The sequence below is a fragment of the Aquila chrysaetos genome, chromosome 7 (genome assembly GCF_900496995.4).
Source record: "Aquila chrysaetos chrysaetos chromosome 7, bAquChr1.4, whole genome shotgun sequence".
Taxonomy (NCBI): domain Eukaryota; kingdom Metazoa; phylum Chordata; class Aves; order Accipitriformes; family Accipitridae; genus Aquila; species Aquila chrysaetos.
Genome location: NC_044010.1, coordinates 3,347,638 through 3,372,468, shown reverse-complemented (window position 1 = coordinate 3,372,468; position 24,831 = coordinate 3,347,638). Strand labels below are relative to the sequence as shown.

At 40.2% G+C, this 24,831-nt stretch overlaps 1 protein-coding gene across 2 annotated transcripts in view; it reads right to left on the bottom strand.

Moving 5' to 3' along the window:
• Positions 1–24,831, bottom strand: part of GSK3B (glycogen synthase kinase 3 beta) — a 148,456-nt gene that overhangs the window by 88,420 nt on the left and 35,205 nt on the right. For both annotated transcript variants that reach the window (XM_030020997.2, XM_030020998.2), the window contains exon 2: positions 3,638–3,831. In XM_030020997.2, coding sequence (XP_029876857.1) covers positions 3,638–3,831 — 194 coding nt within the window. The remainder of the gene's footprint in view (positions 1–3,637; positions 3,832–24,831) is intronic.

Below are 24,831 nucleotides of genomic sequence, written 5' to 3'. Positions count from 1 at the left end.
AACCAAAATTAAAATACAGAGATTTATGCTTATTTTATTTATTCCCCTCAGCCATTTGTCTCTATTCCTAGTGTACCAATACTATTGCTCTAGGTTACACTGAACTGTAGACATACTCATTTTAAAACCCAGAGCACTTCAGAGACCCTGTTTAAAACACAGCCGTGCAGGAGCTGCACTGCCAAGCTGAAGAAGCAATACAGTGCAACAAGGGAGCAGAAGGAAGTAGGAGCATTGCAAACTATCTTTACCATCACAGAAACTGTAAGATTCAACTCTAGCAAAGATTTTACACTCAATTCATTCTGGCATAGACCAATGCTGCTTCCGCTTCAGTGGAGGCTGCTGAGAAACTTGTCACAATAATGGAAAAGGAAAAAAGAAAAAAGAGACAACCCCCCTCTGGTAATTCCAGCTTTCAAGCTAGCTTTAAACCTGGATAAAAGTATCTCAACTTCCTGACAGAGATCTAAAAATTGGCAATTGTGGTGCATTTTCCAGATCTTTACAATAAACCCTCCACATTCACAAACTGCAGAAGGAGCCTAGAAGTTACATTCTCTTGGGAGTTCCTAAAGTTTTGGAATCACGCCTTTAAGTTCCAAGACTTCCTGCTGGCTTTTCTAAAAGCATTTTTTTTTTAAGAGCTAAATCACAACAAAGGAATTATACTGCTTGTACCAAGATAAATCCATCAGGATATACAGATAAGCAGGCACCAGCTTGAAGCATTCAGCTGAACATTTTGTTGATCTACACTTCAGGAAGCAATTTCCATGCATTACTTTCCTCTTGGTGCTTCTCTACCACTGGGACCAGTGCAGACAGGTATTTCTGAAGTGCTCCCTCTCTTCCCTCAGAAGTTGATAGTTGATTTAAATCAATCAAGCTACTGCCACCTTTGGCTGTCTACAATAGGGTTTTCCTCATCATTGCCAAACCACGGGTGTACATTAATGACAGGGAAGAAGTGGCAGATTCCTTAAGGAACTCCACTCACTGGGGCTTGGATCTGGACTCAGGCAGCCGTGCGGGGGTGGCAACAGCCCAGCTGAGCTGCACACCACAGCTCGGCTCTCTGAACAGAAGAGCTGGTCTGCTCCTACGCTGCGATCAAACTGTATGGCCAACAGACATTCAAAGTTCCCTGTTTAACTGGTAAAATATCTGGTCCAGCATTTACAACCTAGATCAGAAGTTCCCAAATAATAGCATACCCTGAATTAACTGTATGCTATTCTTGATATAAGATACATGTCTCTAGCTTCCAAATCCGTCCAGGCAGAGGCTTTCATCCAGCCTGCAGGAATTTACACTTCCTGCCAACAGAACATACACTTCCAGACTAGAATGCGAAAAGAAAGGGAGGACTAAACTGATGAACGACGGGAAAAACTAGGGAGCTGAGACCAAAGGTAGATGATGTTGTGCAGTTGGGATACAAGTTTGGGATAAGAACACGAAAAAATGCATAACTTGGGTATTACTGCAGATGTGACCCATACAAATTATGAAGTTAAAAAAAGCATTTTTAAATTAACACTATCTATCTATAAATCTACACATGCACTTACCATTAATTCCACCTAGGTTAGGGGTATTAAAGCCTCCAGGTACTGGATGTTCCCAGCTTATGTCATCATACGTAGGCAGTTAGTTCAGAGTCCGAACTGGAAACACCCTACTTAGCTTTTTAGTTTAGCTTTTTTCCTTAAACAAAAAGAGGGCTAATATTCAAAAGATGACATGGTTTTTCGAACCACTTAAAGAAACACTCCAAAATAGAGAGAGGTATACAGTTACAAAACAAAACGCCACTGAATCAACTACTGAAACAAAAACAATCAAAGACCTACATTTTTTTCTAGAAGCCCAATACAGATTTATCAAAAAAATAAAAATAAAAAGAAAGTTTTTGACATCTATTAGTATCTGATGGGCAGGAACTAAAATGCTTGGCCAAGTTTTCATTTTGACAACCTACACAACCTCAAAGTCATGAGACTGAAAAAATCAAAGATTTTGGGCCAAAGCACTAGCTGACATCCACCAAGCATGAGATGGTAAGGGAAATGTCCTGGCCTTTCCCCTAAAACTATGCAATGGGAAGAGATCAAAAAGCTCTTTTAAGCATGACTAGGTTTAGAGCTTCTGTTATTCCTCTACCTCTTCCATTCTTCTGAAATAATCCACTCTTACATCATGTTGCATGCTTCCCCAGTACTAATTGCCTTCAACACATAATACAGTCCAGAAATAACTCAGATGTAAGAACAATGTAAGAACTTTACACGCCTTTCTCAATCAGAAGTTAAACAATGCCGCATGATTACATTAATTTAAACATATCTTTACTTTTCCATTTTTCATCTAACGCATTTGTGATATGCTGATGCCTGTGGTGATGACAGCATCAATTTCAAGACTCAAGGAAAAGGCATACACCAGTTCCTTCAAAACACTTCAAAAGAATGATGTTGCTACCAAAACAGGACACAAATTACAAACATTACCAGTAAAGCAAGCTGTGTATGAAGTCTTACTGAAAAAATGAGAAAACTGAGAAGGAGATGATAAAAATGTCATCCAATAGTTTTAGAAACACTTCTAAAGGCTAAGAGCAAGTATAAAATCGTATAAAAAGTTTCAAATTGCTGATTTTCCTTAAATATGCTTCAACTTCCTATTTTTAAGCTCAGAACTTTTTGTACTGAGACCATACCAACAAGATTATCCATGGCACTTTCTCTATATGTTGTCCTTATGCTTCTGTAGTCACGAAAGCCGTGGCCTTCAGATGCTAAAACCCACACCGTTCATCTCAGATGCTAAACCCAGTACCTTTGCTATCATTCACTGCTTGCACAAGTCTGCCTGCAGGCCACCTGACTGTAAGGGAAAGCAGTCAAGCACACCAGGTACCAAGTAAAGAGGACTAACAGCAGTGAAAAGGTTGCTGATGGTCCTTAACTTTTGTTTGGTTTAAATATCACCAGAGAAAAATACAGCTTTTTGGAAAGCTACTTATTTAGAATAAAGAATCACTAGTGTATTAAAACCACCAGAAGAGATCAGATTTTTAAATCAGATAACGAAGGGAAGTAACCCGCCTTCAGTCCAAACTGCCCTGGGCTCAGTATTTGTTATCTTCTTGCTTGGCCTGGGGACCTCCCAATTTAGTCAAAAACAGCCTTCCACTTTGTAGGTGCAACAACCAAGAACAAAGCCCAAAGGCTTCTGTTCCTTCCAGCAGCTTAATTACTAATGACTGGAGGAGAGTCTACACTAGAAAAAAGTAAGCATAAGACAAGCTTTTCCCTTGTTTCCACAGCTCATTGTCTGAAAAATCTAGTCTGCAACCTGGAAACACCACCACAACATCAAATCAGGATTTTAACTTCCTGTTTTGCACCAATCCAAATAATCATAACAACAGTGACTCACTGATTTTCAAGTTAAACTATATCCCTTTATCATAAACCATCTGTTTAATTTTTAGTCCTGGAAACTTTTATGTGCATTTAGGTACTCCAATGAAAATAAATAATAAAAAAAAAAAAAAATCAAAAACATTGCCAAAGACATGGAAAATGAGATAACATTCATGAAAATATTCTGAACTTATGCATAGGCTCACCTTAAATCTTTTATCTTGCAGGACTTTCTTAATGGCCACAAGCTCTCCTGAATCACAGAGTTTGGCTTGATACACAACACCAAAAGATCCATTTCCAATCACCTTGGTGTCTGTGTAGCTAACTTCTTGTGGTCGGTCCGGACCTTGTCCAGGAGTTGCCACTACTGTAGTCACTTTGCTGCCATCTTTGTCTCCTGGGAAGCAAGAGATACACAAATAATCAAAATACATGCATGAACAAGATGACCAACAAGACTGAAACAGAAGAGGGTAAGGCAAAGATTTAAATCAGCATGTGTACTTCAATATTATGGAGAAAAATAAAACACCCTGACAAAATGAGAAGAAAGCACTGAATATATTTCAGTAAAAAATACACGAAGTAGTGACAATTTTTCACCTAGATTATTGCTAACAAAAATATTCCCTTTCCAGGAGCAAATAGCTCAGCAATAAAATGTGATGCATGATGAAGAAAAGTACTTATTTCTACATCTGATTAACGTAAGTGGTATTAAACAAAGTGTTGTTTTTATTACCAGAATGAAGCATTTCCCCATATTTTCCTGTAACTGGAGAAACCAAATCATCAATGTAGCCTGCAGAGCAGCACTCTGTCCTTTATAGGCATATATCTGGCAACAAAAACTAGAAGGACTGACAAATGATGGCAATGGCATGCGCTTAGCTTGCATCTTGACATGAACCAGAACACAGACAGGGACGTGCATTCAGGATGCAAGACTGCGGTGGATGCTGCACAGGTGAATGTGCTTCGGTGCAGAAGCAGCGGCTGTGGGTTTTGGCAGTCTGCAGCCAACCACACATCCACTTTCCCAGCCACTTTCCCATCAAAAGACAAAGCCGCTATTACCTAGTCTTAGCAACACTTATCACCAACGGTACTTCCCCTTGTTCAAAGTCTGATTTTGTTTGTAATAGGACCATAGTTTTAGGCATTTTGTAAGCATGCACTAGGCATTTATTGCCCTTTAGTTACAATGGCTCAGGTTACAGAATCAAATAGGGCTGCAAGAAAAAAAAGAATCTGCTGTTCCACAGCAGTCACTGCAACTCTACAGAAACTGCACTCAAGAGACGCTCGTCACATCTGCTTATTAAGAAACCTTCCTTCCACAACTTCCCCAGGGAATCTCTTCCAGTCCTTCACTACTCATGCATTTAGAAAGGTTTTTCTAACGGGTAGCTCGCATCACCTTTAGTGCAGCTTAGGTGAATCGCTCCTTGTTCTGCTCTCCGAAGGCATGGAAAGTGGCACAGATCCCCCCCCTGCCCTCTTTCCCTCCCACTACCCCCTCCAAATATGTGAGGGGCTATTCCAAAAAAAGTTACCATAATGGAGAAGTTATTTCTCTTTGGGGGACCTCTCCCCTTGCTGCTAAAAATCTTGCAGAGATGGTAGCCAAAACTAAGACCCTGCAGAGGAAGCTCATCTCAGCTCTACCCAGCATGCTGGTGACTTCTCGTGTCCGACTTACAACACACTTGTTTGCACAGCCCAGCGCGTTTGCAGCTTGTGCAATGCTGCAGCCTGGTTGACTCACAACCAGTTTGTGTACCAAACTCTCCTCTGCAGAGCTGCCACCTGTCCAGTCCTTGCCCACTTTACACTTACACACCTGATTACTCTTATCAAAGACTAATATTCTGCATTTATCCTGACTGAACCGCATCCAAGGTTACTTAACACTCTTTTGCCAGCTTGTCACATCATTCAAGCACAGTCACCACCAGGAGATCCACTTCACTTCATGATACTACCTGAAGTTTATCTAACAAATTGGTGAAAACCAGTGAATCCTGTGAGACTGCTTAAAGACTCCGCAAAAACCCATTAAATATCTCATCCTAATTTTATCTTGAACCTCTTGTTATGTTCAAACAAAATAACCAAACCATTTTTTATGCCTTTCAGGGGATTTCCAGTAGCCCATTGTTTTCCTAGGCTTCTCATAAGAAAATTACTTTGAAAACTTCAGTCAAGATACACACATCTACTACTACTACTTCTTCTGTACCTGTACAATCCAGAAGAAAAGTACATTGGCTTGGCATGATTTGCTCCTGAAGAACCCACATTAACTGTTACTCATCTCTTATGTTACCTTTTAGGTGCTTACAAATAATTTGCTTTTATGCATTCAACTACTCCACAAAACAAATGAACAAATTAAAAATAAATAAAGCACATTAGTGCGAAGGGTGCCAATTACTTGCAAAGCAATACACAGTAGGTATAGCCCTTACGTAAAATATTCCTGAGAAGGTGAGATGCAGATTTACACATTTGAAGAGAAAACAGAGAACAACAACAAGAAAAAAGGAAAAACAGAAAGAGAGATGAATGTTTGCTCAGAGACGGAGGGGAGCATAAACAGAAGCAGACTAAAGTTGCATGGAAAATTCACCCTCCTCTTTGATAACTGTAAGAAATAAATGGAAGGAAGCCAGGAAAAGAAAGAAATCCTTTTTTTGGTAAACAAGTTGAAAGTGTAATTCTGATAGCAGCCCTGCATTTTACTTGCCCAACTATTCTATGATTAGTATTCTAACTCGGCACATATAAATAGATGACATCTGCTTTACTGCAACAATCCTCATCATGCAAAAGGTAATCCCCTATTTCCCCACTTTTGGGGGGGCTTTTTCTTTTTTTTTTGGCCTTGGTCACAAGACCAGAGTATCGAGATTACTGTTAATGAGGTTTGTTCCTCACTTTCCCCAAAATCAAGACTACTGAAGTCTTAGAGGTAAAAAAAAAATGTCCCTGACAATACTGATTGAGATTTGAAGTACTTGGCATCAAGAAATTTGCTCTAAGGACACTCTTCAGAGCTGCAATTCCCTTAGCAGTCTCCTCGACTGCAAAAACAATCCCTGAGGTTCAGGCCACATCAGGTGGTTCTTCCCAACATGGGGCTGCAACGACCTGGCCAGCTTCTCCAGAGCTCAAATGAGAAGCCAGTCAGCTTTACACACTTTCCTTTAAGTCCATGAAAAAACAGCTCCCAACTAAACTTGTTAAAATCTTCAGTGCTTAAAAGTGTAAGCACTGACACTTTAATTAGCTATACCAAGAATTACCTTGTTTCTTTACCAGAACCTTACAGAGCATTAAGCCTCCTAGATATTTCTCCCAGTTTCCTTCTTTCAACAAACAACAGCTTTTGCAAACCCATCCACCACAGACACCATAAAGACTCCAACCTTTCAAAAAACAAGCCTGTTACGAGTTTCAGTCATATTCCATTACAGAATACTTGAACCTGCGGGACTATAGGGGTAAAATTCACCTTGCATCTTTGACAGTTTTGATCTTGAAGAGTAAAATATCTCACTGCTTTTCAAAGTATACAAATAATATGTATTTGTACCACAGCAGCATCCAGGGGCCCCAAGCCTGTTTTGCCACTCACTGCATTACATAGATGTATGTGCTGTTCAGAAGACCATACACAGTTCAGAATGGTTATCCCAGTTTTTACTGTCTGGACAGCAAGAGTTGACTTGCCAGCCAAACAGCATATAAAGGAGTTAACTAAATAGTTCTGGGAAATACTGGTTTTAGCCTCAGCATGACAAAAGATAGTGGAGAGGAAAAAACCCTTTTCCAGCCATCTTCAGTACCTCCAAACTGAGACTCCTAACAGCAAACACAAGAAGCATTATAACACAGCAAGTCTTAATAAGAAGCCTAGACAGTTTTCATCTCATCTCTTTCTGTTTTGTTTCAGACTGTCAGACTTAGTGGCCCCAGTGGATAAGCAGGCATTGTCAAACACACAATACTCTCGACACCTTCAATTGTAGGTCTACAATAGAACTAGAACATTAAATTGAAAAAACTAAGGAAGGAAGGAAGGACCAAACACCAAAATACTAAATGGCTCTTACAGCACAGCTCACATCAGAAGAGTCACCAGTATTTGTCCAGAAGAAGCTGCTTTCTGGGTTCAGTGGCAATATGACCTAGCTTTACTGTAACAAAAGAGCAGATTGATGTGACTGTACAACCATCATCTAGGCAACCCACCTTTATAACATTCAGGACAGAAGCACAAGTAAAAATAAATAGCTATCACTCTGTAATACACTTGTATTTGCACTTGGTACGTTTCATGCAAATGCTTAAAGCACTTCCCCACACCATTTTGATGTTTAACACCCATGATGGGGTATTTGGGGGTGTTTTTTGATGAAGAGGTTATTCCAGAAGTCTGACGTGAAACTGAAAACAACATCCAGACATTTTAATTCCCAACTGCTGTGATCTTTCTAGCTCACTTCCACCTTTAGCACATGATGACCATATGGGACAAATCATGAGCATTAGGTAAAGTCAGTGGTTTGAGAATACTCATCAGTTTGTGGGGAGAACACACTCCACTTATAAGACTACAGTTTATTAGAGCATTGGTGCAAGCTCTACCTCTATTTCCAGTATCTTGGTATAACTTCAGAACGGCTCATGTCATCATTTTACCTAATGACAATGGCCACTTACCCTTTCAAGCTGAGTATTAATTCAATTTTGTACACTCAAAAAAAAAAGTTGAATATATTCAATTCTGTCTTTCATTTATACAATTCACCAGTTAAATCAAAATTAATACGGTTCAGTATTATTTTAATGAAATATTCATATGGTTTGGGAACAAGAGGCATGCACCTCACAAAAAAAAAAAAGTGGCAGATGTTTACCCAGGTGAGACAAGGGATTCTGCTACTGGACAAGCATTTCGTCACATAAATACCCCACCAGCTGCAGATTCCTACCACTAGCTCAAAGCTGACCTTTCTACAAGTGTACTGCACGTCTACTTTTTGCCAGTGCCTAAAGGTAGCTGTCAGTCAGTAAAATTCACTTTAGCCCTCGGAGACCATGAAAGACATCCTTCGCTATTGATCAGAACTCCCCCCATGCCTTCTATTGAATGAGCCTGGAGGAAGTCCAAAATTATGTCTGCCCTACATCCCTTCAGCTGTTTAGCTTCTGATCAAGCAGTACAAATGCACATTAATACACACATAGCCAGAGATCTATGATTCTTTTTTCTTCAACTACATACACAACTTCTTCCTCCTCTTCTATATGTTTTGAAGTTGAAGGGAAGAAACAATACATTATTAGGATGTTTACAGCTGCTTTCTTCCTACTGCAAACGCAACCTCAATCCTTTGTGCTGTCTACAAACTCCTCTTTTTCCTCTTTCTTTTGACTTCACCTATCTCCTCTTGCTTCCCTCCTCCAACTGCTACACTCCTCCTTGCTGGCATGTGCACAGGTCCTCCCATTAGATGTTACTTAGGTTGTTTTTAAGCCCTAAAGGAAAACCTCAAACTTACAACACACTCTCTACAATGTCTGAAGTCATGTAGCTGTCTGTCCCTACTTAATTCAAATATCTTCACCGATCTGTTTTAATTCCCAGTGTCACCTCCCTGTTAAGACATGGCTCAATATTAAGTCAATATTGACTACTTCTCCCCTTCCCAAGTCTAAGGCTTCTCCACTCTCCATCTTAATTTACTCAATGTTCAATACAGTCAACAAGTCACTTCCGCAGAAACCTGACACTGCTGGATCTAGCACCTGCCAATTTGAATAGGTTACAACCAGCAGCTGACACAACTATCTATAGAGAAACGAGTGACCAGAAGGAGATGGAAGTCTATCAGAACTGCATTGGCTTTTTTCAGTCATTGATAATTGAGAAGGTCAAAAGATCTGAATACTTTGTGAAACAAATGTCTTGATAGAAAGCACAAGAAAAGTTATCTGCTAGGATCTGACGCCAGCCATCAGATTAGGCTATGAAATAAAACACCTGGCTTCTTAGATATCTGTTCATGGCATGTGAAGGAAGAAGGAGATCATCAGCTGCTCTGAGAGTCTTCAGTGTGAGCAACATATGCTTGAGGCAATACACTGTCAGCAGTAGAAATCTCAGTGCTAGATGACATTTTTTAAATTATTTTCCCTACATTTTTTAAAAGGTTAATTTCACAAAACCTAATAATTATGAGCCGGTACAGGGGAGAAAGTATAAAAACAGTATTTATGAACTGTTTTACTAGACAGCTTCCTTTCTTCATCAGTGAACTGCATGAATGTTACCTAGTGGGCGACAGTAGAAGATAGAAATCAGAAAAACTCAGGAAATCAAAGAAAGGAGTCTAACAAAATACAATGTGTTTTGGTTTTTAAGTTTACCCCAAACAAAAGGAGCCCTTGAAATTTCAAAAATAGCTCAGGTCAAACATTGAATAAAAACCCGCAAGTGTGCCAATCGTCACCCAGAGAAGGCAGAAGCATTCACTAAATATATATATATATATACACACACACATACACACTTGTTTTAGCACAGGAAATGTCATCTGACTTCTTGACTGTAACCGAATACTGCAATAAAAGAGTGGCCATCAGACATTACTTAAGATCAGAAGAATCTCATGATTTGTATCCAAGCATTTTGGAAGAGCTAGCTAAGAAGTCTGAGAAGTGATGTTGATTTTTGAAAGGAATCAGAACACTCGGAAAACTTCAAAGGTATATGGGATGATCCATATGATCCTATAAATTTGACAACAATTTCAGATTAAGTACCATACCAGCTACTTTGATAATGAATAAAGAAGCAGTAAGGTGGCTTATAGAGACTGGATTATTGGACTCCATATTGTTGAAGAGATTACAGGTTCATTTGGAAAAGAGAGGGAAAAAAGCATTGATGCAAAAGCACTGTGACTTCTGTAGGGTTTCTGACTTGCTATCACATTCTAAATTAATGAAGAAACACATATATAGAAAGAAACACGATTATTAATCAAATAATATGCTAGCCCATGAGTTTCAACGTAACTATGATCTAATAAAATATAGTAGGAGGCCCCACCAGCATTAATTTTTGGCCTCACACTTACTGCTTTTAACAACAACCTGAAAGAAAAGCTATCAAGTTCTCAGACACAAGATTTAGAGGGTTATGCACAGGGTAGAGATCAATGAAAAAGCAGCTGGCCTCCCTTCATAACCCAGGCACAAATTAAGCAGAGGGATCCAGGATACAAGGTGATAGGCCATGCAGCCAAAAGAAGTAAAGCCACCCAAAGACTGGAGTCATCAACTCTGACTTGCAATGCACCCGGGCACAGACAGAAGTACCTAACCACAACTTTGCTACTGAGACCTAAAGCAATCCTTAGATGTATAAGCAGGGGAACATCAGCTAGGAAACAACAACAACAAAAAACAAAACAAAACAAAACAAACAAACAAAAAAAAGAGTTTTCTACCCTATTTGGCATCCATGCAACAGGTACTGGAATAGTGTGCTCACTCCTGATAGCTAAAATTCAGGAGTCATGATTCAAAACACTAGAGATTCAGAAAGCCACAGGCATTATAAGGTCAGAAAAATACATTACTCTGAGTGAGACTTTAAGAGCTCTAACAATTTAAGTCAGAAAAAGCTGGAGGATTACATCTAAAAGCTACCCGTTTAAGGAACAGACATTTCAGAGGGCTCTGATCCGCACATGGAGAAGCTATTGCACATAGTGACTAGAAATAGAAATTGCAAAAGTTTGGGACAGAACTGTGGGTGGACAAAATTAATAAGGAAGTTATTTTTTCTAAAAAACTCTGAAAGTTAAGGTTATTTTTGCAACACAGATTTTTTGTTTACACTGGAATCTTTTCTAAAGCATATAATATAGCTGAACTGCAACTGCTAGGCTTGAAATAAGAAAGCCTGCACAAGATGAACATAATGATTCTCTGGGTCTTAAGAAGGTCAGAAAGGTTCAATACCTATACAAACCTTTTCTCTACCCAGCACTAATGCAATGGTGTCATAGCACAACACCAAATATGGTGCTTTTCACAATAGTCAAAACCTGCATTCAATTTAAACAAAAACATAGTGAAGTGATAAATGATGAAAAGGTGAAGCAGTGATTCTTTACCTTTATTGTTAACAATCAAGTGATAGTCACAGTTAATTATGTGTCAATTCACTTCTGTTTGGTTCAATCCAGAGACAAATAATCAGGACAAATTTCAGCAACAACTGCCAAGCCAAGGACCACTAAGGTAAAAGGCTTTTAAAACACTCCACTCTGGAATCAAAGTTGCCATTGCCTCTAGCTGGACACAAAGTAACAAAAAAAGAAAATATTCATGCCACTTGCACCAAGCGATAGTAATGCTTTTTAAGATGTTGATCAATTTCAAAACCTTTCAGGAAGCAAAAACCTGTAACCCCAAAAAACTGTTGGTACCTCTACATTTTGTTTAACAGCTTCTAAAATGGCAATACAAATTCAAACTACTAAGTTTATGCAAGAGGCAACTGGAAAATGAAGTAAACAGTAGCAGTGACTGACTTCTGTCTAGTACAAACTGTATCATCACTACAAAATAAGCAGTAACAGCTCAGAAAGGTAACATAACTTTATTACAAAAACGAAATGGTGTGTAACTCAACTGACCTCTGGCGTCATGCCTTTTTGAGGTCAGTATGTCACAAGGAAAAAGAAACTAAATATATTTCCAGGAAAGCGTGACAGGTAATTACGTGGCTTATATGCCTATATTTGATATAATAAACACATAGAAGTACATGAAGATGCAGGGACATTTTTTCCTATTATTTATCTGTTGGAAAAGAAAACAAAACCAAAACTAAAATTTAACTGAAGGAACAGTACCTGGATTTACTGCATCTCAGTTCAGTTGTTCCAAATGCCATTGCAGCTTTAAGTCTCCCTTTAGAGGTAATCATAGTTTTTTGGAGGGGGCATTCAATTCACTCTCTTTGAAAGCTTAATGCTGAAGACTGTAAACAAGCCTTTAAAAAAAATGAACAGGGTACTTAGCAAGTCCCATAACATTCACATGATAGGCTTGTTAAAATGTCCACTACGAAGTCACATGAAGCTCTAAGGCACTGACTTTCTACAGGTTTTTACATCTTAACTACAGAAGTCAAAGCAAGCACAGCACAACGTTGACCATGCAGTTGTGCTAGTCTACCCCAGCGTAAGCTTGACTCTGAACAACTTAAAAAACAAAACAAAAACACAAGAGGAAAAAGGACGGGAAGAACCCTGTTGATCTAGCCCGGATGCCTATTGTGTTGGCCATCAGACGACCTCCCCTGGAATCAAGTGTGGCAGATGAGATTCCAACAGCCAGCTGCTCAAATCGGCCACCACAAAAATCCCAGCAGGTTACCATCCCACTGACTTATAAACCAAGCAGCTAAGCCAAAAGGGATGTTCATTTGCAGTGTCTGAAGAAAAGATTCATCTTACTAAAGCCTTCCTTCCTACCACTGCGTAAGGTGATGCCTTCAGAAAGGTGTGGACACATCTAAGGCTTATGTTAACCATCCCTCTCAGTAACACATAGCTTGCTTCAAGTACTCTTTCTGTCATGGCAAACATAGACTAGCACAGTAAACTTCTAATCAAGAGAGCTTTCTCACGCTGCAGTTAACACTGAGGTGGGGGGAAAACCCTGCCCTATTACCTTAGAGAGCAGCATTAAAAGAATTTTTTGCTGTGACTAAACAAAATATCCACCAGAACACTTATACTTAAATTTCTGCTTTGAAAAAAAAAAAAAAGAAAAGATACAGAAACATACAGTTAAGGTAACCTAAACACTGGCTGCTGGTGGGGTTTCATAAGCAGTCTCATGCTTGTTAACAAGTTATTTTTAGTAGGCACTCTTTCTGTTCTCCTCTCTCCCCCCACCCACACGCAGACAAACCCACCCCACAAAAGTTATTTAGCTATATAAATCAACTTTAAATTCAGATAAGGTGATTCCACAGATCAGGAAGCGAGTACTGAAGCGATCATAACAGCATTTGTTTTTATAATCTCAGGTCAGGTCATTCCTGCCCCAAAGAGCTTACAGATTAAATGCAGCACGAGAGACAAGGACAGAGATAGGGAGTGAGCAGAAACAGTATGACAACATCATTTTAGAATGAGACTGTGGCCTCAACAGTATCCCCCTTTGCTATATAGCTCTGAGTTAATCGATAGCTGAGAAATTCAGCCGATACAGTACGATTTCTTATTTGAAGTTTCCTTTAGTTGTTCCTCCCTCTTACATCATCAGGGAACATGATTTAGGAAACATTTGCCAAAGACAACTATAGCAGTTCAGCTGACACGTAATAACTTATAAAACCGCTGTAACTGAGCCCTGACAGGGCACCAGAGAACCCCAAGTTACAAACAGATCGTGTTTACCCACTTGTTCGTGCCATTCAACAGTTCGCCCTCAACGAGTCTATCAGCGTCTTCTAGCAAGGCTCATGTAGTGAATCCATCATTGGGTACCTACAGACATGCCTACTTTAAAAGCACCATCAGAGGCTCCAAATCTCCCCCTCCCCTTAAAGACTACCAAATGGTAAACAGCACATTTTGGGAATTCCTAGAAGGCCTACAATCTTCCTGTCAAAATATCTGGTATGACCTGTAAACCCTTCACTAAAGTAGTTTCTTGTAAACCAGTTAAGCAGGAGGCTGTCTACTTGCTGGAGACCTCCGTAGATCAGTTTTAACTGCATTTGTTACAATTTTTGAATCCAGTTAAATGTACGTATGTCACCTAGCCAAGTACATCTCTGACCCCTGAGAACAGAGATCACTGTTTTTTCCTTTTCATTCCCTCTCTGCATCCACTAAGGTTTCTAATGCACAAGACCATAGCACTAAGCAAAACCCACAGAACAGCCACCTGCAGTAGCTGCAAGTTGCCAAGACCCTCCCTACCGCAGACTTGCACAAATTAAGAACATCTTAATACATCTTGGAGTCTCCATTCTTCTGCTGTGGTTTAAATAAGAAATCTTTCAATCGTGTTTATTACAGCAGTGCTTAAGTATCACGCGTGAATAGGACCCCACCGCGCTAGGCACAGCACCAGGAATAAGAGACAGCTCCTGCCCCAGCAAGCCTCAACCCAGCCTGAAGAGCAGACAGACCGACCCAGGCTGAGACAGTACAGCCCACAGAGGAAACAGTATAATGGCCAGCTGTTTCAGGGAAGTGCCACAGTTATTTGAGAAGGAAGGAAGGAATGAAGAAAGAAGAGACCTAAAAGGAAATAGGCTTAAATAAAAGAAGAAAAAAGTGAAGGTAAGGAAATGCAAAGAGACAGGGGGGAAGAAAAACAAAACAAAACACCCCCACAAAACACCCCAAGCCCCAGAAAAACAAGAACAACATCAGAACCATACTAAAAACAGAAAGAGCAGAGAGAAGCAGAAGCACGAGCAGAGATTCAAGGAAAGAAGAGGATTTGGAGCAGGACTATTATCAGACTAACACTGGACAGAGAGATCCCCTAAATGAGTTCTCCAAGCACACGAAGCACTTGCTGTCACCACCACCACCGCAGGCAGCCCAGGCCAGCAGAGCCTCCAGGTCCTTCTGTGGCCTCTGCAACGCCTGCCAGACTGTGGAGGAAGGAGCAGGGCAAGAAGCATGTAGTTCCACATCTGCTGGAGTCTCCTTGGCAGGGCCCCTTCTATTACACTGCTGTAGTTATCTGCCACAGCATCCAATCCTTGTTGCAATGCTGCACCCTCAAACCTCAAGTTTTTTTGTCCAAAAAGAGCAATTTCTGTATTTATCAGGAACATCAGTGGCCTTGAAAACCCAGGTGCAATGAACAGTAACACCCGCTTGAACCTGCAGAGTTTTCCTGGGAGGGCAGAGGACCAAGCTCTCCCCCCAGCCAGACCCCTGGGTTCTGATACATTTTTCTACTCTCCAGGACATCGGAGGACTCTACTTTTTGCTTTGCAATTTCTCCCTTCTGCCAAGTACCCCACAATTAGTTTCTGCCCTACTAGGACTTGGTATGTTTTCTTACTCTCCAACTTCACTGAACACAGGACAGAAATACAGCATGTACCTGTCATGCTATTCCCCGTAAGACCAGGAAACAGCATCACAGATCAGTCCAACCTAGAGAACTCCGAGTTAGACTGAGAGTAAAATCACAGCGAGAAACAGATTGTATGGAATCCGATACAGCAGCCAAAATCCAAAGAGAAAGACAGAAGCTAGTTACAAAAAGGCATTCATTTGATGCCCATCTTTTAATGTTGGAGGAGGAGTAAGAAAATTGCCAGCGGTTCAGAACCAACATCCACATCGGATGGGAAGTACAGTGGAAAAAAAAAAAAAAAGTCAAAAAGCGAGTAGTAGCTAATCTGAATCCCTATGACGAACTGTGACCTGTGGCTGAACACCATTTTAAGAGTGAAAGGAGCATTGCAGCCATTTCTACAGAGAGCAAAATCAAGTTGTGCTACACCGTTCAATTCATGCTGCAGAACACAGATCAGCTCTAAGAGGCTACACAGCCTCCACGTCTGTCCAAAGTTACTGCTTTAGATTATGCCAGAACTGCACAGAAATGGAACAAGCCAGTTTAGGTTAAAGATGGTTTTGAATTCAAGGAGAGCATTATCTCAATTAACATTAAGAAACTGTAAGCATGCCATCAGTGCAATGCAGATATTCTCCATGGCAGGAATAGCTATCTTGGTGAAGGAGCTCTTATTACAGATGAGGCAGCGTTTTAGAAGCTAGATGCATAAGCTTTTCATCATTGGCAAGTCTTGCTTTTTTATTTATTAATTTTTAAAATAATAAAAATAGTAGGGCAAGAAGAGCAAGACAATTAAGTGTTGGACATGTCTAAAGCTATTTAAGGTAACCAGAAAGCCTACAGCTCGTTTTCACATTATACATAATCTGATCAACATGGGGGCTACTGCCAAAAAGGACAGTCTTACTCCCCACCTTCACGCTCCTGCCATCGCAAATCTGGCAATCTTGTAGCCCGAGGATGAGTCAGTTGAGCTTACTGATCTGACAAACTAATCCATCTCGGAAATAAAACAAGCCTCAAATCAGCAAGCTCAACTGTCTCACCTTGAGGACAGACAGTTGTTAGATCTGACCAGGGGAAGAACAGAGAACAAGACTGTTCCTTACTGCCTATACTCCCAGGTAAGCCATGCTAAGTATAACATAAAACCACACCTTTTGACTCAACGCCATGGTGGAGCTGCAGCCTGTAAATGAGGCTGCCTCAGAAGGGCAGTGCTGGTCCTTCCATCCCTCCTTGTGCCCTGACATGGCTTTGCGCTAGTACTAGGTATCAAACAGCTGCTATCAGAGGGTGAGCTGGATCAGAACTGCTTCTGGAGAAACAAAACTCCCTGCCCTGATCCACCCCACAGCAATGAGAGCACTCAGGCTGGCAGAGGAAGGAGATGAAGGCAGGCAATAAGGTCACAGCCATTCCTCGTGATGACAGCCTGCATCAAGGGCCAGCTGAAGTAGTCAAACTGCAGGCTTGGACAAACCAAAGTGATAGCACCTGGGTACAACATCCACTGCTTTCTCAAAGCAAAACACAAGCTCAGTCAAACAACTGACTAATACTTCAACTAAGGTTCAAAAACAAAAAAAAGTGTGTTGCATTACACCAACACAGGCATTTATTCTGGATAGTAACTATCCTGCCTTAAAATGCATACTTTAGCTAATAGAAAGTATTCTTTTCTCCTAAGGCTTCTTAAGCCTATTAATAAGTTTGTTTTTCCCCTCTCAGAAATGATACACCTACTTCAATAAGACTTTTTTTCCTCAGTGAAAGGACAATAATGTAATTCAAACATAAGAAGATGTTTCCAAATATTTTATTGCAATATAGAGATTTTACTAAAACAAAATCCTACACAATGGGAATTAGTTCTCTCCGCAAGAAAAACATGAACAAAAGGAATATTCCTCCTCATAAGAATGAGCCCAGACATCCGGGGATTCAATTCCCTTCTGCCAGTACATTAGATGACTGAGACTTTCAGGGACAATCTCTACACATATAGCTGAAATTCTCAAAACTGTTCCTGTAATTGTTTGTTAAGGAAGACTACTGGAGCTTGAAATCCTGAAAAAGAGACAGGTATCTGGAAACAGGGAGAGGAGAGCAGCACTGTTCTAGCAAAACTTCCTCTCAATTATGCAGGCAAGAAGAAAAATAACCAGCAAAAACAGACCTTTCCCAAATTCTGCCAGTTTCCGTGTCAGACAAAGAGAACATCACTTTTGAAGATGCGATGAAGCAGAAAATAAGTGATACTAAGTAGAAGATAAGCGTAAAAACACCAGAGCAAATTTTGAGAAGTTAAACATTTATATTACATATGTCTGCAAAAGTTGCGTATCTATCCAGAAGTGAAGGTTTTTCAAGGGCTGCTGTTCCAAGTCTATGCAGGTTTTGAGAGCACGTGAGGCTTTCTTGCCAGCAGTGCAGCAAGTTTTCTTAATTAGAAGCTTGACTGTCTTTGAAGGAAGACAGACTGAGGTCTCAACACTGCTAGCTCATTCTTCTCTTCTTACATATACCCTCACCCTCGGAATCTCAAGCAAGATAAACCAGGCATTATGAAGCCACGACTGTGGGTACATGCAAAAGATTTCCATTTCTAGAAGGAGATAATGGAGCCTATTATTTCTCTACTGCTGCTATGACTGGAGAATAATCGCAATACTTTATCTTGGTCCAGGTAAGGAGGCTACTTTCAACACAATAATACAGACATCCATCTCGGAGGAGAGGGAAGACAGAGGAGCAGTCTAATGTTCTTCTGCAGACAAGGGTTTATTTACCTGACTCAGAAGACAGTAACTAACCAACAAAGCACTTCAAAGAATACAATTCCTTTATCAGAAAGGCTCAGATAGAGGAGAGATACTCAAATATGGTACCTATCAAAATAAAGGCAGCACATAAGAGAGAAAGCACAGGTTCATCTATCCCATTTTCCCACCTCTTACAGGAGCAAACAGTAAGTGTTTAAGGAAGAGTATAAAACAGGACAAGCTTGCAAGGACAGCTATCCCAGCACACTCTCCCAGCCCCCAGCTATGGGTGGCATGGGAACTTCCCAAGCCAGAGGCAGTATCTCTGGCTTTTTCTTTCTGACTTTGCAAACCCAGCCCAAGATCTGAAGATACTACATGCAATAAGCCAACCAACCATTTCTAAACAGGTGTAAAGAGAAGTGACATCTCTAAAGCATATCAGTGACAGGACTATCTAGTAGAAAGCTGAAATTTTATCTCAACATCTACAGCAGCAAGTAGTGACAATTCTGTTCGAAGTCCAGGATGGCTAAGACATGTGCATACCAGGCAGCATCCAGGCACTTTTTACTATGTAGGATAACTCTTCACCTTGTTCAGAAATTCAACTTTCATCTTGGGATCGGACAGAAACAATATAATGTAAAACTGACTGACATCTTTAAACAGACTAAATAAAACAAGATCAGAAACACTTCGCATAAGTTTGGGAACAGGAGAAGATCACAATAACGGAAGATAAAGATCAAGTAGCTTTGACTTAGAGTTGAGAAGAAAGTTATTCCTGGAAAGGAGCATACAGAATATGCTTGAATGCTTGCATTTTGGCTGAGATGGGAAGTCTTGAATATTAGTTATTTTGCACTGTTGCAGCCACTCACCCACAAATCCCCAGTGAAATTTTATTAAGACATTACAGCCTGGCACTGTAGCAGAGATAATGAATGCTTATCACAGAAGGATTTTGGCAAAGGCAAGATGAAACTGATCATCTTAAAAAGCTATGGCAAAAACCAACAAAAAAAGCAGAAAAATTTGCTCGTGTTTCAGTTTAGATGAAGTTATTACAAAATACACTCTTTCTTCTTCCTTCAGTAAAAACACTCTTCTGAATAAACATGTTTTTCTAACAATCAAATAAGTAATTGTCCTTTATCTGCCAAGAAATGAACCCAGGATTCTGTTTTCCTTTACACTTGCATATTAGAAAACATATAATATTTCACTTTAGATCCTTGATAAATCAAGCAGCACTACAACTCAGTGTGCAATTACGGAGAAACAGCTCTCTTGCCAGTATTTTCTTTGAAACAGTGACATGTAATTGAGTTGGTACACAATTTTGGAATTCGTGATAATTTTTTCAAAAGACATTTCCTCTGTAAGATGACCTGAAAATACAATCTACTTTTTAATCCAATTATTGCCCCTTTCAGTTTGTCACGTCCAAAGAGTCTGACAGCTGATACGGCAGATATAAACTACTGAAAGTAATGCATGCTGCCTGCATCACAAATGAAGGAACAAAGAAAAACCTTTAGATATTTTTATATATATTGCTCGTCAGAGGGGGTTAATGTGTGGGTTCATCAAAATTAGATCATTGGGAGATATTCAAACTCATCCCCTTTCCAACACCAAAGATTATGGCAATACTGACATTACTCAAAGACAGGTCTTTTAGTTTAATGATTGATCACCATCTATCCCAGTGATGGACCTTCATCTACCTTTACTCTTGGCTCATTCGCCAAGGCAGCAGAATTATTTCTCAGGAAGTTAGAATCAGATGAAGAAATGGACGGGAGGCATCATACTTGTACAGGATGAATACAGATTGGTTTCCTCCATAATTCCAAGTACTTCAGAAGGTCTCTTCTTCTAAAGAATCTAGACACAATTATGTCTCAAGAGTGGAAAGCCAGGGCATTTTATTACAGCATTAGAAATCATATCCCTCAGGAGAAAATGTTCTTGGTCATTACAGGGACCTTTAAGACTTAGAAGCAGAAAGTTGCTTATACAACAAGAAAGCACTGTCAAATTAACTATACTGCCATTTCTTAAAACCAGTAAGCTCATTATCTCCTTGATATATTAAAACAGAAAGATCTACAGCTAAGATAAGAACGCGCTCCCCAAACATAGGCTTTTCAAACCGACTGTGAACAAAAACATAAAGCATCTCAGGTCTTCACACTAATCTAAGAAACATCACTAGGTAAAACATCAGTCACCAGAACTAACAGGGTTAGTAGTCACAGGTTTTCACACACTTTAAAAGAGGCATCCTGACAATACCACTTCGGTGGTTTTAAACACAAGTTACATACGCACTGGTTTTTAACAGCTGTAAGTTACTCCTTTCAATTTCACAATTCATCCTCCTACCATTTGCCCCATCAGATATAGAAGTCCCCACAGAAGCCACACAGAACATATCAATGCAATATCATCTACAAAATACACTCAGATTAAGAGAAAAATATGTAGCCATGTTCAACACCAAACATTAACTCAATCCATCTTTCAAAAAAAACACCCTAAGCCTGTCCAATCATGAGAAACAAAACATTTAACAGGATTCTTCCCTTACGACAAGAATTGTTTAATATACAGATGCTTGTAAGCTTCCAACAGCCAAGCTGAGCTCCAGGGTTTTACACCTATCATTCCCATCTCCAACGTGACGGCCCGGCTTCAGCACTGGAACATCCCTTGCAAGTAGGTAGTCACAAGCTGGTTCAATGTATTTCAGTTTTACAAGTACACATTCTTTTACTTTATTTTTTCAGTTTTAGCATCAATGGGGACAATCTGAATGCAACATAAAGGTTATTTCAAGCAAAAAAGCAATTTGCCATCTACCCAATTTCCTATCAGGATTCAATAATGACTTACTGTCACCAACACAAGTCTTTCTAGAAACGCTACAGGAGTTCAATATTCTATTACTATACTCTACAGCCACAAGTCAGTATTTACTGCGTATTACATATTTGCACTTAATTAATGACACAGTACCAAAAAAAGGTAGCAGTGAGCTTCATGCAAGTAACACACAATCATCACAGTGGGCAATATTGCAAAGTATTTTTGTATGAAAAATATGGCTAGGACTCCTAACTTACTGATTTTACATACAGTTGATTGTATAGGTGCACACTGCTTTTCTCTGGTAGCTAAGTCAGATTAAGAAGTCTTCCACACACCGCAGCAGCTTATTCCTCTCCCTACTACCATAATTCATCACGCACTAAATCATGCTGATGAAACTGTTTGTGTGGCTATGCTATAAACATCAGTGAAGTAATCTGGGAAGGAAACCAAGCTATGTTTTTTATTAAAAAACATACACTTACAAGTCTGGATCATCTCACTGATGGGGTTCACAGCACAGCTGCGGAAGAAACTAGCATGGGGGACTGAACAGGTCAGGGTCAGGCAGGAAAATGAAACCAGCCTTCCCACCAGGAAAACTAATGTAAATCTGTACTCAAAAAAAAAAAAAAAAAAAAAAAAAAAAAAAGCAGCAAGCAAGGGGTAAGAGGTTTGTCAGCCTTAACACAGGTAACCACCACTATCAGAACAGACTTACCTTTAACCCAAGTGCCAGGAGCAGATCAGCATTTGCTTTTTTTTTTTTTTTTTTTTTTAAAAAAACATTTATACAGTGTTAACTTAATGGAACTGTAAGTCATATACACATTCACATAAAGCCATCTGGCTAATTTGGGTGTAATATGCCACATAACATAGTACAGGTAAAGTCTGCAGGATCTCTCTAGTTATAATTGAGTTTTCACTTCACACTATCCAAACCTGTGCTTTTGGGTATACTGGGTCAGGAAAGGAAATTTCTCATTACTCATATGTTTCTTTCAAGTTCTTTGATAATTGGCCTGGTAGGCTCTCCAAAAAAAGACTCCAGTGGGATTCTTAAGAGTTATAAACTGGTAAATGTGATCTCCATCCATGGCAAGATTGCAGATATAAGGGCATAGCAAACAACCTGCTGGGATAAGTTGAATATGGCTTTGGCAAAGAGAAACCCTCCTGGCACTCCAAGCAAACAGGTAGAAGAGATCCAAGAAAAACACATACTTGGACTTTCAAAAACCCCAGGCTGCTGCTTTAACAGTCTATGGCAAGAAGTCAAGTTGCCTGGTTATAGACGAAAGGTCCATTTATGGCCAGAAAGCTGGCTAAAGACAAGGAACCAAGGGTAAGACTTAATAGTCAACTTTCCACTATGGAGAAGAGTCAATAGAGGAGCTGACCTGTCAGCATTGCTAGGAGTCCTTCTTCTATTCAACATCTTCAGTGACCTGGAAAGAAGTGCACAGTGAAATTCTCCAAGTCTGCAGATAAAGCTAAGCTTTTCCAGGTCAGCCAGCTGCAACAGCAATGACTATGAACTCTGGAAGGACCTCACTAAACTGAATAAGGAAAAAGTGTGGTAGATGAGCGTCAATGCAGGCAGATCTAAGACAATACATATGAGGAAAAAAAAATAAGCTAAGTTGTGCTTCCATGCTGAATTTATAGCTGGAGTTTACAATTCAAAAAAGTGATCTTGGAGTTGTCATTGACAGTCCTCTGAAATTACTGGCTCAATGTGCAACACTTGCTGAAAATGTCATCTAGATATTGGACATCAACAGGAAGGAACTCAGAACAAGGCAGAAAGTAATTTTGCTGCTATGTAAAGACAGTGCACTGCAATCTTAAGAATCAAGCTGTGGAGACAAGAACGGCATACAAGCAGGGCAGAGCAGAATTCACAAAGGTATAGAAAAGGACAATTAAAGGATTAAAAAGAGCAGCTGTCTTGGGAGAAAAGACTGAAGAGGCTAGGGCTCTTCAGTTTGGATGCAAGATGATGAGGGGTGGGAGGGTGTAATACATCCAAAGCTTACAAAAACCTGATGACAGTAGATAAGATCAACATTGCTGGCAAGGAACTTTGGGAATCTGTTTTCTCAGGATCATGAGCAGATACTAAGGGGAACAGACAAGGATGTAGCCTCTAATGCTGCCAGTCTGATGACTGAATGCTAGAACAGTAGGAGGACAGTGAGTCACAGAGTGGCCATGGTCACATGATCTCCCTAAATAGCAATGTCACTGCCACTGTTGAAGACCACATATTTGGCTACGTGAACTACTGACCTGATCCAGCATGGTATTTCTTACCTTCTGAATCAAAACTGGAGAGGAAAATATAATGTGAAATATTTCAAACTGACTTAATACCAGGAAAAATTCTTAAAATACAATGTAATGATCTAATTCCCATTATACTCTTACAAGGAGACCCACTTTGGAGAAGAAAAGTACAGATGCTAAGTTAGATGTGGTGAGGAGCTTGGCTTTTGGGATGGAAGAGAATGAACAGGAAGATGACAAGCTTAGCTATCTCAATTATGCATTACTCCAGGCACTTGGAGTCAAGAAAAGCTTGCTTCCAAAACAGCTACACACCTCTGTGCCACAGGCTCCATCTCTGAAAGCTTCGATGTCAGCAAAGGCAGCCCAGGTTAGAAGTGGGCTACCTGCCCCCACCTGCATGACCAACTGTAGTTACAGTTCCTTGATGTCATCTCAAGGGAATCCCGCTCGGAGTAAAACACACTTTTAAAAGGCAATACCTGTTTCTCCATGAAGGCCCATCATCTCCAGGCAAATCTTAAGTTAGGAGGGACAGAAAAAACAAGCTTAAAACAATGGAGTCACTGGCCAGTATCTCAGCCGCAGAAGTTTCTTCAAAAGAGACAAGGCCATGTCAAGCATTTGTACATGGCTGGTTTCAAATACTAACAAATAGCAGTCTCACTGGTATTACTCTCTGCCTTGGAAACGCCATGGAAGCAGGGAGGTAGTGAGGCTCTCATCCTAACGTCTGCTGCTGAACAGCTCTACAGCCTGCTCTTCTGACCCAGATCTCTTGAGTACTTAAGACACAGGTGGCTTATTTCCTTCCCATGTTTTCCTCAAAACAGTCACCCGCTCTGCTTCACTGCTTCCTGCGCCTACCACAGGGGATGGCAGGAGAGAAGCAGGCAGAGACAGGCTCTGAAAGCACTGGGACTGACACAATTCCCGGAGAAATATCTTAATATGATGAGAGACGGGGTCTATTACTGGGTCCTCCACAGCAGGGCAGAGCAGTCGCCTCCTTGGGTTGAGCTTTGGTGCAGCAGGGGTGTGTGTCTCAGTACAGGGCCAGTACTCCTGGGGAATACACCTTAATATTGCTTTGGTTTCTTGTTCTTCACAAGCTGGTCTGGAAACAGCTTTCGATACTACATGAGATTGTGATGGACAACTTGTAAGACAGGCCTAGAGCACACAACCTCTTCTTACCTTGAGACAGGAGCTGCATAGAATAAAACTCTTTTATCCAGTGCTCAGAGTCTGAATCACAGTTGAGGCAAAACAGTTCAGGAGCACTGGACTGAGCTGAGACCTGGCAA